General features: G+C 38.7%; 1 protein-coding gene across 1 annotated transcript in view; it reads left to right on the top strand.

Moving 5' to 3' along the window:
• The window catches only part of FAT4 (FAT atypical cadherin 4), a 129,740-nt gene that overhangs the window by 60,189 nt on the left and 54,796 nt on the right, over positions 1-14,755 (top strand). The window contains exons 2-4 of the mRNA XM_032686575.1: positions 5,532-5,663; positions 8,998-9,259; positions 10,987-11,337. Coding sequence (XP_032542466.1) covers positions 5,532-5,663; positions 8,998-9,259; positions 10,987-11,337 — 745 coding nt within the window. The remainder of the gene's footprint in view (positions 1-5,531; positions 5,664-8,997; positions 9,260-10,986; positions 11,338-14,755) is intronic.

Here is a 14,755-nt window from a genome sequence, read left to right as displayed (position 1 = left end):
AACAAATTATTTTGAATAAGCTTAAGAATAGTTTATTCAAATGCCACTCATTGGTTAACCCAAAAAATACTTTTTTTTTTATTTCTGTTATAATGGAATTTCTTCTTGCCTGCATAGAATAAATTGTTTTTAGAACCATGTGCAAAGTATGAAGCTGTCGAATACTTTACACTGCAGCATCACTCTATGTGATGAAAGAGTCCCTTTCACAGGCACTCCTCATAAGTGCTATCAATTAATTCAAGGAGAGTATTTTCTACTTTCTTCAAAGTAAAGGCAACATTTTGATAGAACAGTGAGTTTCCCAGTGACTTCCTGTGTTCAGGTTTATGTCCTCTAAATGCTTAAATAGATCGGTGTCCTTTAACACTTGAGGTTTTGGTGTGATTCCTTATATCTGTTAAGACCTAAGGTTTGTCTGAATGGAGAAAAGAACTACTTTTACATCTACAGTTAAATTGAGGCAGAACTGTTTGAGATGAGTGCTGCCCTACCACAATCTGTTCTGAATTTGTTTGTGGAGGAAAAAAAGCCACAAGAGGCTAATTTGAGCAGCAAATAAGAATCTTAACAAGATCAAGGTAATTAATACTTCCTCTGCTTTGAAAATGTCTGTGACAACAGGCTGTAGCATGGATTGGCCATCTGTAACAGTGGCAGGGCTATGGCATTATTGTGAGAATGTTATTAAGCCTGTGAAGGAGAAATTTCATTCACACATGGGGAAATTTATGGTATTGTTTTGACTTTCTATTGCTGATCTCTGTGGTTTGTTGTATGTCCGTGTTTTTGCATCTTAGTTTTATATAGCTGGAATCAAACATTAAACAAGCACACAAACAAACGAAAAAACCCACCCAAAGAGAGTTTGCCTAGAAATGGATATGTAAAATTATTGTATTTATTTTACGAGGCTTAGTTAATAAGCAACATGTATTTTTCTGAAGAATGAACTGTGAAGGAAAGCTTTAATTTTCAGTCTTCTTTCTAGATTCATTAAATGTGTGAAGGAAAAGCCCTATACTAGAATTTGTACAAAATTAGGATAATTTTGTGGAGATTTACATGCATGTGGATAGAACAAAGCTTTCTGATTTTTTTATTTTCCATTGAAGAAACAAACCAAGGCAATATTTTGAATCTGTTAATAGTTTTTCCATCATAGTGTTAATGGATTTAGAAGGGTCTGTAACTATGTATGTTCCCATGGCTTCTGCAGAAATTCAAGGCTGTTGAGAGGAGCAAAGCCCCCATCAGTTCATGGACCACTGGAGAGAGCAAGTTAGAGAATTAAAAAGGTGCAAACACTCTTCACTACCTTTGCTGCTGCTGTATTTTATCCTATTTGAGTCCTTTGAGTGGCAGTAAGAACTTTTGGGTCCTATTTTAAAGATGCTGTTGATATAAATGGGAATTGAGGATTTGTCAGATGGAAAGTTGCAGAATTTTTTTTTGGAGTCTGTCCCTAGTACAGTACTTTGAGTAGTCCAAGGTGAGTGGCTCAGGTGACTGCTTTGTGTCTCTACCTGGTATCCTAGAGTTGCATTGACTGCTGGGTTTGAGGTCAGGCAAGATTATTCCCCATGTTTGATAGATTTGGAGAAGGGGGTGATGATTATCACTTTCGGTGTTGCCTGGGCGTGTTGCTTCCTACAGTTCTATAGGCACTGGCAGATGATGGTTCCTTCCTTCCAAGGCTTGGACAACTCTCTTCAGCTCTCTTTGTCTTTTCTCCTGTGGTGTATTTGAGGTTTTGAGGCCTTTGGTTTCCTAAATATTTATCCTTATACTTGTTGTTGGTTTGCCATCAGTGCAAGCTGAGAGCATAGCACGTGATCTGTAGACCCTTTTGAACATGATTCCTGTGGTACAAACAGGTAATACTGTCATGACCACCTTGTCTTGCCTTCATTAAGTCCAAGACAGGATTGAACATAACTATTAATGGGTAGCATATGATATTAATCAAACCATATATTTCAGAAATCCAAATGACATACATTGATATCTTTAGGCAAATGTAATATGGGATTAGAAAGAAGAAGTTAGTTGGGAAGAGGTTTAGTTTAGATCTTTGATTAAAGCTTTGTGGACTTTTTTTTCTTCCCTGTTGAAGGTGTAATAAAAGATGTGCTGCAATCTTCCAGTGCCCTGTGGCATAAAAGACTTTGTGGTTGTGGTTCTCCTATGGGCCTCTGCTTGGTGTCAGAACTTCTGAAATAATTTCAAAGTTAAATTAATTTTTTAACTCCTAGACAGAAGACTGGACATTCACTTTACATCCAGTCTTACTCAGGATGTATATTTTCTGAAATGAAGCTTAATGGACTCTTGTTTTGGGGAAAATGTGAAGATTTTTCTCGAATCTTTTTCATAAATGCATTAGGCAACTTGGTCTAGTGAAAGGTGTCCCTCTCCATGGCAGGGGGTTGGAACAAGATGATCTTTAAGGTCCCTTCCAACCCAAACCATTCTGTGATTACTTAAGTGAAATTTCTGCAAACAAGTGCATCCAAGGATTTTATTCCTTAGTTTTTGCAGTACTGTATATAAGCTGAAGTAGTAAATTATAACAGAAGTAAAAAGATAGCTTTAAACACAGATGCTAATTAGACTTGGCCAATGGGGAATTATGGGGCAATACACATTATCTAAGCCCTGTGGATAAATAGTAAATCATGGTGTAAACGCTCTTTAAAGAAGTTGTGGTCTTTTCTAAAAATGTCTCTTCCTTATTTGAGAATTCCTTATTTTTCCACCATCTAAACCAATCTTCAGTATAAAATACAATGTCTTTGTTTACTTGTGAACTGATTTTTCAGAATAAAATTAGCTCTATTATTCTTCTCCTTTTTTTCAGTTCTCTAGAATCTGATTTTATAATTAATTTATTTGTCCCACAACCCTTAGCCATCTGTATCCTTGGATTCTCACTATTCTACATTATGCAGGCTGTAGGCAATGCACAACTCCCATCCCAAACCCCCCAGAAGTTGTCGTATATTTTTCATATGATTTGTACAACGGGTGATCTCTCATCATGAAAATGGGTTCTGGTGGTGAAATGTCACCCGCAGCTGAAACATTAGCTGTGAATGACATGTATGGTATGAATAAATAAATTACAGAGCTGTGCAGCTGCTTTACCTTGAAACCCTATCTGGGGAAATGCTGTTCTTTGAGGACGAGAGCAGGCAGAGTGTGGTGTGCCAGTTCATGGGGCAGGACCCTCTTGGCAAGGAGAGCTGGCAAAATCCTTCATCTGTCATTAATTTCTACCACACCTCTCCCATTTCTCTGATTCATTGTCACCCAGATGCAGGAGTCTCCTTGATTATTCCCTGAAGGTTTGTGTCTCATTAGTTAGTTGTCAGTCATTGCTTGTGATGCTCTGGTCAGTGCTCCTTTAAAGTTAATGATAAAACCTTCTAGGTTAATCTGTCTCAGGCCATGAATTGTTTTTTGTACCATTTGTGAATGGTCAAAGGGATTAAATATGGGATAAATAAATAATGACCTTCTATAAAAGACCACTGTTTTGTCTCCACTTCCAACACATATAACTATAATATTAATATTATACTAACATTATATCTCTGTTTTTAAAGATAGTTCTTTATAATGCTGTGGGAAGGTTCTGACAAGCTGACAGTAACAGTAGCCAACTGTGAGCATAAATACTGAATACAGACTGAATGAAAATTTAAAAATTAAAAGAAAAAAGGCTCACTTACTTGAGGTGACAGATTGGCTTAGATCCCCAGGTGGAAAGTGTCTCCTTATGTGGTGTATATACTGACCACAAACCAGTGTAACCATAATGTGTTCTCAATAGTCTAAAGCTCTCTACCCCTCTGAAGAAATTCTGTTGGTGCAAAAGTGCTTATCAGGGAAATAGCTGAGCTCCTTGTAGCCTTCTCTGCCTTCAAAACTTCCTCTGAGGCAAAAGAGACTGACGTACTAGGATCAAATACACCCTCAGAATATTTACGTGTCTACAGCAATTTAGATTTTCAGTATCTTTGATGCCAGACAGCAGTACAACACAACAAACCTGTTCTGTCACAAAGTCTAGCTCTGGTGTGAGACTTTCTAAAACGTTTGCCTTTGGGAGGACCAAAGATGGAGCATCCTTTGGAATGTGGTCTCAGGAAGCCCACAGAGAACCAATGCCTTGGTGTGCAGGCACTGAGTGCTTGGGGAGAGATGCTGCAAGTGAGACCAGGTGACTCAGTTGTTCTACAGGGACGATCAAGACTCTGTCACTGAAGTGCTTGTCTTTGGGATTGTCCTGGTGATCAAGTCAGAATGTCTTGGCAACTGGTGGTCTGTATGAAAACAGAAAAAAAAAAAAATGTTAAGACAGGGGACTAGAGATAATAGAATTCTAGACTTCAGATCACCAAAAATGTCTGCGTTGGTTGTATCCAGAGCAGCCCAACACATCTATTTTCAACGGAGTGCAGGGAGAACCCTTGTGTATAACGGCATGGCAGATATTGAAGTGGAAATAATATTCTGTCTGTCAGTCTAGGTATCTTTAAGTCATCCATCCTTTTGCCTCCCTTCCTGTGCAACAGCTCTCTCTCTACCTTTCTCTTCTCCTTGGTAAGAGTTCCTTCATCTAGCCCTTTTCTCCTTAGAGGGTCTTTAGAGTTTGGTTCAGTATTTTGGGTCTAAAACAAGCTTTTTTTTTTTTTTTTTTTTTTAATAAATGTAAAACGGCTGTGTCTTCTTTTTCTGTTTTGGAATATTACGTTCCATACCCAGCAACGCAGGAAAATGTAACTCTGCATCTTTTTAAATTAGCATCAGCAGGGCAGCAATCTTGCTTATGAAAAACTAGGAATAATGATCACACAACAACCTTTCAGGAACTATCATTATTATTTGGAAAAGCACACAAATATGGCATGTGAAAGGAACATTAGTTGAGCTGTGGATAGGCAAGGAGAGTAGATGCTTGTGGATGCTTCTAAAGTAACGTTTATGTTTGCAATTAGGGGAGAGCTTTGAGAGACAGAGAAAAACAGATTATTTTTTATAAAATATATTAAGTGCAAGGGTGTTTTTTCCTCTCTCGAAACAGAGAGTTGCCAATATATAAACATTTCAGAGAGAATTTTACACCACCTCATCTTTATGTCAGGCAGCATTTAATGGTTGAGCGATCTCCTGCCCCAGTACTTGGCAGCTACTCTCCAGGGGCCGACTTTGAGGATTACAATGACAGTCTATCAGTGGATCTTTTCCAATATAAACTAGACTAGGACCATTTAAAATCAGTTGCTATCAACAAGTCCAATTAACTTTATTTATGTTAGAGGCTTTCCTATGAGTATTTTATAACAACGTGGAATTTTAATATCTGGAGGGGCTTTTCCTGTTGGTGGTGTGATTTAGGAATGTGCTAATTCATGTGATTAAGAACAATTTACCTGATTTCTTTCTGAATTACATGATTTGTAACATTCAGGTCCAATCAGCACTTAGGGCTCACACAGCTTTTTTCCAACTCCTGCTTTTCACAGGTTGAAATAACACTTCAGGATATCAATGACAACCCACCAGTATTCCCCACAGATATGCTCGACCTGACCGTAGAAGAGAATACAGGAGATGGATCTAAAATATTGCAGCTGACAGCCATGGATGCTGATGAGGTAGGAGCATGGTTTTGTATTTGAATGTTGGTACTTAAAGTGCTGGAAATACGTTTTTACCTGTTCCCTTCATCTCCTTGTGAGAGCTTTGCCTCAGGAATCATTGCAGTCATTCACCAAACTCTGCTCAGTATCATGGAGTCACACAGGCAAAACCACACGAGCCAGTGAGACAACTACTCTGTTATTTGAAGGCTGTTCACTGGTGTGTATATAATGAGTTAACGTTTTCCTAACATCTCAATGCCAAAACATGCCTCACATTTTGGGTTTAGATGGTATTGTTACCACCTCATCACACACAGTACCCAGCGATGTGGCGAAGGTGCTCAACTGCCCAGTGTGTGATAAAGAGTTATTGATGTTCAGTTTAAGACCACAGCTTGAGATCTAAACTAACTTTGAAGCCAAAATGTTGTAGTTGAGCCCAGTTTCAAGGTGTGCAGTAAAATTAATGTGAGACAAGCCTTGGAGAACAAGAAAACTTTTGGTAATACCTGCTTTCCTTTTGACTAGATCTAAATAATATCAATATTATCCCTTCCTAAAGAAGGTTTTATTTTACCAAAAAGAGGGGAAAAGAAATAATGCTAAAATATGTACTTCGTATGTGAACCTCTTCGCAAAATAGCTTTGCCCAGTTAGATTCATTACTGTGAGGACACTGCAAAACTAAGGTGCTATTAAGAAACTACAGTGCTATTGATGCATTCATTTATTTTAGAAAGTAAGTTATGAAAATGTTAATGATATTGTTTTCATTTATTTCAGCTGATTCTTTCCACAAGGAAAAGGACTAAAAAGTCAATGTGAACATGCAAAGAAGTTTGTGTTGTCATTAAAGTATAGGGTTACACTTGACAACAATGAGCAGTTCTTGCATTCAAATAATAGGGTAATTCAACCTCCTCAAGAGAATTTTATTCCTGTCCTTTTTTGTGTTAGCTTGGTTAGTCTTCCTGTGATTGTTAATTGGTGTACTTAATCTTACTACTGCAGAGGGAACCACTGGAACACCCATAGGAATGGTACAAATGTGATCGTGAATTTTTTGTTCTTCCCTTTATTTTCTGGGAGTAGCCTTATATACAGACAAACCCCAAGATTTGGGAAAGATGCACATCTGTAACAAAAATTCTTGCTGTTTGTATTTATTTTAGGAAGAAATAAATATTGAACTACCACTCTCTGGTATGGTATGGCAAGTATATCTAAGATTTTAGCAATGCTCCAGCCTCTTTTTGACAATTCCTAGATTGTGTCTCATGTATTATCCATCCTGAAGCACTCCGTCCAGTGGAAAGCGATTTGTTACCTCAGAGAGAAACTAGTCAATCTTTTCTATAAAAAGGAAGGATTTCAGTTTCCCTATGAGAATGTTTGTAACTCAAACTCATTATGAAGAGCTGAAGTTTTCTTAGCTGTGTGCAGTTTAGGGTCAAGATACTTACCTTTTTTCCCCCCTTCTCTAAAGCTGAGAGCACAGTGAGTGCTCTTTGTTTTTCATATCATCTTCCTGCGACATTACGCTTTCAGACATTCACATGACATTCACACTTTCAGAATCAAAGATTTCGCTTCCAAAGGATATCAGAACCCTTACATGGCTGAGAGGTGTACAAGAACATCTCTTAGTAATATTTTATAATGATAGTATGAAGGCAGCAAATTTCAGATCCTTGTCTGCTATAAGGGCATCATAGAGATCTGAGAAAAGATATAAAGACATTCTTTAGGTGCTAAGTGATACCAAAAGCTTTAACAATTCCAGCAGCTTCTAACACTTTTTAAAGTCACTTGTTGATAGGAAATTTCTCTACAGCTTTTTAGTAGGTTTTACATGTCCGTGTTTTGTTTTGCTTCTCACCTAGGTTGTGTATAAACCAGTATTACAGGTGGCTGTGGTTATAGCTGCACTCTCTTAGAAGGACTCTGGCTGGTCAAACAAGGGGTGAAGAATGTGGTCACCTCTGACCTGAAATCTGAAATTCTGATCAGATGTTTTTGCTAAACCACACAATTGGAGGAAAGCGTGTGACATCCCCTAGGTACACCTGAGCACACAGCTGAAGTGCTGCATGCAGCTCATCAGGACTGGGCACCTGCACAAGCCTGTTTTCTCTCTAAATTTCATTTTATCAGTTAGCTCAGTCCAACTCTTTGAAACAACACCCCAGAGAGAAAGTTTGGCAGTGTGGTAAGGTCAGGTAACTAACACTTAGTCTCTCCTCTCACAAATACGAGCAGGTGTTTATCTCTGCTAATTTGCTTTTTTAGGCAAGAGCGTTTGGAACAGTTGTAGAATTTCTCTCTCCCTGATCTCTTTGATCTGTTGTTCAACTCAGAAGTGCCACTTTTGTACCAGTAGCAGGTTTCAGATGTGACACCTTAGTTCTGACCTGGCACCAGAGGAGGGCACGGTAAATATCTGCTCACCCACCAAAACACATTGTCAGGCATCAGCAGCACACAGACTATAGGTACATGTATCCCATGTTACATGTCACCAGCTTTAGAGCCCTTAAGCCTGTCTTGGAAAAAAAAGAACATGACATTTTTCTACATAACATTATTTTTCCCTAATTTTCCTTTCAGCCAAAATGATCAAAGTCCACATGAATCCTTTTCTCCAAGGACAAGTGAGGTTTTTTGACCCAAAAGCTTTTGACTTCCAGCACAACCCGAAAGATCAGAAGTGTGATTTTAATGACACATGATTTGTCACTTGGGGGCTTTTTATTTACAGGGGTAAATGTATTTCCTTGCAGAAACTGACCTTTGAGGGGCTGCTGCAAGCACAGCCCTCATGAGTGTTTCCTGACCGGGAGCTGTGGCTCTTGCCATGTGCTGGCTGGGGGAACTGCTGCGTGGCTGCCCCAGGTCCTCCCTCTCCTGCCTTCTCCATCCCACCTCCAGAGAGCGAGAAATGCAGAGCTGATCCCACTACCAGAGATTTAATTTAACCTTCAAACATAAAACAAGAATAAACATTGATCCTTGTTAAGATGTTACACTGCTTGGTGATGCTGGCTTGAAATTAAAACAGATATCAGATCTTTGTGGTACTGATTGGACGCGATCCTTTTATGAAAAGTGGAGCAAAAAGTATCTGGGCAATCTCATCAGTTCACATCTCATAAATAAAAACTGTGAACGTATGTGTCTTTACTGTGGGACTGAAGCAGGGACTGGGCAGGAAGGCTGTTTATTAAAGGAAACCATTTTGAAAAATATTCGCCAAGTGCAGTTACTGGAACGATTCTTGTCTTACTGAAAGTTATGATGTGGTTTTCCTGGCGAATAACTTGATTTGACCACTTCTGTTTTTCCTTAGGGAGCCAATGCCTTGGTGACGTACACTATTATCAGTGGTGCGGATGACAGCTTCCACATTGACCCCGAGTCAGGAGAGCTGATTGCCACCAAGCGCCTGGACCGGGAGCGCCGCTCCAAGTACTCCCTGCTGGTCCGTGCCGATGACGGCCTGCAGTCCTCAGACATGAGGATAAACATCACTGTTAGCGACGTCAATGACCACATCCCCAAATTCTCCAAGCCAGTGTATTCCTTTGACATCCCAGAAGATGCCACTCCAGGTAAATAGGAAATGGAAATATGATCACTGACCTCTTCAGTTGTTTCCTTCTTTTAAAGCTCGCTTCATATGCAAGTGTTTTGATGCTTAAAAGTTGGGTTGTAAGCTAGAATATATTTACATCAAATAAAGCTTTCAAAAACTGTACATGTCTCCAGATGAGAAATGAATATTACTTGCAACAAAAGTACTCTATTTATATTTCCAAGATTTTATACAGACTGCTAATACAAAAGCAGTATCTGCCAGTATTAGTAACTGCAGCATCTTAGAAGCTTATTTTAAAATATGAATAAACAAAGGAGATGTAAACGACATGGTGATAGCTTTCCAGCTTTTATTAAGGCTTTCATAGGCATGGGCGTCTCAGTTTGGGACAACCAAGATTACCCTTATGCCTCCAACTTTTCCACTCTGCCCCACAGTCCCTGTCCCAAAATTCGATGGTGGTTTGCATTTAAGGATTACAGTGCAATCAGCTGTGCCTCAGGAATCTGATCTGGAAGTAACTGAGACGTCTGTGTAGCACGGGGTGGTTTGGTTGTAGATCCTCAGCCATGCTCTCTTCTCTTGTTGCTCAGTCTTGAGGCTTGGTCTCTTTTAGCAGGAATGACCCTGGAATAGGCAATCCTAATTCCCTCCACATTAAGATGAGGCTTCTCTCGTTAATCATGTATAGGGTGTACATTAGTGCCTTATACCCAGCTTAGAAGTGGTGGATGGCGAAAGAAGAAGTAGGCTGATTTTGTGCTTGAAGTACTTCATCTTCTCCTGTTCCATTCTCCAGCAGTCCCAGAGTAGGCTCACTCAAAGGGGAAGGACCGTGAGCCCTTGGGATAGCTCTGGAATAGAGAGAGGAACCCTTGGAGGGGCTCCCCCTCCAAGGGTTCCTCTCTCTATCCCAGACAGTAATCCCTGTTCCCCTTGCAGTTAAAGAAACATTAAAGCTTGAGGTTATGAAATGGGTGTCAATGATACCAGCATATCCAGGTGGATTAAAGGGGGTTGTAGCACTATTCTTCATTCTGATGATACAAGAAGCTTTCATTATCACGCTGCTCAAAAATAGCTTACCGTGCTGTAACACACATAGTTCATCTGGTTCTATGGAAAAGAAATTAAATTATCTATTTTCCTGAAAATGAGCTGATCTTAATTATAATTAGTGTTCGAAATACTAAAACGTGACACTTGATTTCCAAACTTTAGTCGGTCGTGCAAGGGCAACTATGCAGAAAAGAAAACAATGGCACAGATTCACAAGGAGTTGAATTTCAGAAAACAACAAAGAACGAACCCCTATAAGGTTTCTAGTTTTCTAACCACAGTTACCCTGCGAAGGCACTGCTTAAATGTAGAACTGGGATATGTGGTATGTACTGACATCTTGGTTTCTGCATTTAGAAAGAAATATCTAGAAGGTTTCAGAGGAATGAGAAGGTCCTTTGAGTCCTAGAAAGACAATACCTATCAGGAGAAAAGGTATTTTTGCCCCAATTGATACCATTTAAAGATAAAAGCAAATGTCCCTGGGCATTTCTTGGGGGTTTTTTAGTAGACCTTAAAGCAAGACTATGATGTTCCTTTCAACTTTGAAAAACCTTTTGTAAGTCAGTCAATAAATACTAAGGTTTGAATTTCTACTGGAGGATGCCTCTCATGCTTGATGATGATCTGGCTCTTACCACCCCAGAGTGCCTGATGGTGCTGTCCTGTCGTGCCGTGCAGGTTCCTTAGTGGCAGCCATTCTAGCCACTGACGACGACTCCGGTGTCAATGGGGAGATCACGTACACTGTAAGTGAGGATGATGAAGAGGGCATCTTCTTCCTCAATCCTGTCACTGGGGTCTTCAACCTGACTCGTGCGCTGGACTACGAAGCACAGCAGTACTACATCCTTACCGTCCGCGCAGAGGATGGGGGAGGCCAATTCACAGCCATCCGAGTGTACTTCAACATCCTGGACATCAACGACAACCCGCCGGTGTTCAGCATGGCCTCGTACAGCACATCTGTGATGGAGAACCTGTCCCCAGGCTCCGCTATCCTCAGCTTCAGTGTCACCGATGCGGATGATGGTAGGATTTTCCTCATGTTCTGTATCTCTGATGATAAACACGTGTTTCACCTTAGCAATGTATTAGAAGACTTGTTTGAAGGGGGAGCTTAGGGCTACCCTTAGGTTTCTGTCATATGCTTAAATTCACAGTGTACTGTATAAAAAAAAATTATTTTTCTCATATTTTATATTAAGTGTAAGCAGGTGGTTTCTTCCTTGACTTTTTTTTTGATAAATTAAAAATACAGTCAAATACTGCTTTTTAACTGCTTCTGCAGAACTGTATTTCACTTAGAGAATGTTACAGCTGTTGAACAGAATAATTTCTCCCCTGATGTTTGTGTTGCACATTTAAATTAGACGTAAGATTTCCTGTAGGCTTCTCTCCTGAAAGTTTATAATATATTCTAAATAACGTTGTGATAATATGAGGTGTTATCTGAAGTCATCTTGAATGTCCTGTAAATTTTAAGTGTATTGTGAAGAGAAAAGTCATCTACAGGGTGTTGATACTGGAGGTTAAAAATCTGATTAAAAGAGATTATGGGAAAATTTCTCATTAAAATAAGCTTTAATCATGGGATTATTTATGGCATCTAGAAGGTGTTAATGTGTTGGGGTGTAAAAGGTACAATTTTTATAGCTGGCTTAACCATTTCGCCAGTTTGTGCCCAAGCAAGAATGATTATAGAACGTGACCATAAACATCATTCCACAGAGTACTGCATTTTCTGAAGTGTCCACAGACATTAGTCAATGTGACTTAATACAAAACTGTTCATAACCCTCATGATGACTTTACAGGTGAAAGTTATTTTTGTGACACGTTGAGCAACCTTGTCCCCTCTCAACTTGACAGGGCTCAGCAAAGCCCATGGAAGTGTCTCACGCTGAAATGTGCTTCAGGCACAAAGCACCTACATGCTTCGAGGAATTTGTGCACGTGAAATGACTGAGCCAGTCAAGATTATTCAATAAAACTGTTTTTTTCAGGAAATGCTGAGTTGCTGAACTCAAACATTTTTGTGGGGTCATAAATTTTGTGTTGATAGATAGAACTTTCCATGGTAAAAATTGTGCAACTGGTTTTGAGATCAAGCTGAGGAAGTGAGCGAGAAGAGATTCCATAAGATAAGCCAACAAGTCAGAAATTATACCTTGGTGATAATGGCTATTCTCGCATGGATCTCTCACCACTCTCATTAAAGCTTTTATTTTATGTAAACTAATCATAAGTTGGAGGAGGAACTTGTACTTGCATCATGCATACCAGGGAAGGGATTGTTCCTTCAAACCTGGAGATAAATGAATTTGTGTCTATCTCCTCCTTTATTTCTTATTCTTCCATTAGGAGTGCAAGGCTTGGTTTCAGATCTTTTTGGAAGTTAATTTCACTTCACCGTTATGGGTCTGTTTTCCTTTTCTCTTGCACCTCATACATTAATTTCCATCTGCATGCCGTGAATGGGAACTATATCATAGCACTGACATATCATTTTACATTCATCATACACTCAATTATCAGGGAGGCAAATGAGTATATGAGGAGCAATGCAATGAGAAGTCAGATGTCTTGCCTTATATATTTTTTGGCACACTTACTTTTCTAACTGGCTGGATTTAAAATTAATAGGGCAGAAATATCATTCCAAGAGCGTGCCAGTTTGAGTTCTCCCATAAGACTGTAACTTCAGCAAATGTTATGATCTATTGTTTCTGTTTCAAGCCCAAACTTGTTATCTTGTGTTGTCTTATATTAATCTAGAGTACAGAAATAGCTAGCATTATATTCTTCCCCCTGTGACTCACCGATAATGCACTCAATAGAACTATAATTTTGTTGATTATTTATGTTACATGATCCCACAGTTTGAAGGAACTCTGAAAATACATTGTTTTATAATGAGATATGCCTGTTGTTTTAGAATAAACACTGATAAAAGACAGAAACATGGTGATAGTGAAACAGGTCCAATTTTCATTTTCTTGTTCAACACACCCCTTGGGAAACAGTAGCTGTTTATCTCTGCTTGGACTGTTTCATACACAGATTCATAGTAAATATCAGCTACAACTCTTGGATATTTACAGACCAATAAAGAAATCAGTTATCTTAAACATGTTCATTTTATGATTTAGATTTTATTTTTTTTCCACATAGAATTTGTAGGAAAAATCTCAGAAGAAAGGATATGCTTGTCTGTTTGTTAAAAAGTATGGCAAGATATTCCTGTAGGCAAACCCCTGTGTCATTCCTCAGACAATCTCTACAGGTATTTATAGAATGGCAGGGGGAAGTAGGATTTTTTGTTTAGTCTCATTAGTAAATAAATAAAAATAGAAACAAAACCCTTTAAAAGAGCATTATCATGAAATTGGTGGCTCCATGTCTGTCCTTTCAGAGTTTTATCAGATTAACCCTCAGATTAAATAAACCCAAAGTTCAGCAAAGAGGATATCCCTACATTCTCCTTAAGAAAAAAACAGCTCCAAACCTTGAAAGGGGGGATGGACAAGGTGCACAGTGCCAGCTTGGCATGCTGTGCTTAAAATAAGGATAGTTCATTAAGTGACAGTCCTGGCTCCACTGATATTTAGGTAACTTCTGCATCACAGTTTAATATATATAAACATTACCAGCAAGGAAAGCTATGAGAATAAAGGACAAGGAATGAAAAGGTTCACAGAGGTGAGATAAAGAAGAGCAAGAGTAAATTTTATAGGAATAAACACTGTAGGAAACACCGGGGGGGGGAAAAAGACAGTATTTTTAAAAGTAATTTTCTTCTGTAGGATCAAAATCCCACCCATCTCCAAAAATTGAAAAAATTGCCACAAAGTACTTTACTGAAATCAAGACTCTCATCCATTTTCAGTCATTTGAAAATACAACTGAACAAAAACCAGACTAGAATTAAACTCTCACCATCCTTCACTTGATCAAAGTAATGGAAAAACACTAATATTTGACATATAAATGTATTAATTTCTTTAATTGCATTCAAATATTTTGTCTTTCATGTTTGGTTCTATTCATATTATAATTAAGTTCCTACAAGAAAAGAAGAGAGAGAGAAAGATGCCAATTAGAGTAGCCACTGGGGAAAGACAAGTAAGACTAGATTTCCCAATCTGAACATAATAAACAGCAGAGATTAATAAATCTCATGCAGGAATAATTTTATTATCACAGCAATTCACAGTCAGAGAGAAAAGAGCTTCTGAGTACAAGTTAAAAAATGCACAGCAATCAGTTACTTAAGTGGGCAGCTTGGTTTCTGTGCATGAAAAAGAAAATCTAAGGGGTAAATTAGTAGGTAATGATCTGGTAATCTCCTGATTCAAAATCACAGTCTTGAATACTCAAAGCAAGAAAAAGGAATTTTTGAGATTAATTAAAATAGGAGTAAGATAGATGAGAGAAAACTCAATTTCAC

This window comes from Chiroxiphia lanceolata, chromosome 4 (assembly GCF_009829145.1).
Source record: "Chiroxiphia lanceolata isolate bChiLan1 chromosome 4, bChiLan1.pri, whole genome shotgun sequence".
NCBI classification, from domain to species: domain Eukaryota; kingdom Metazoa; phylum Chordata; class Aves; order Passeriformes; family Pipridae; genus Chiroxiphia; species Chiroxiphia lanceolata.
Note: the sequence above shows the minus strand (reverse complement) of the source record. Positions and strands in the feature narration are given on the sequence as shown.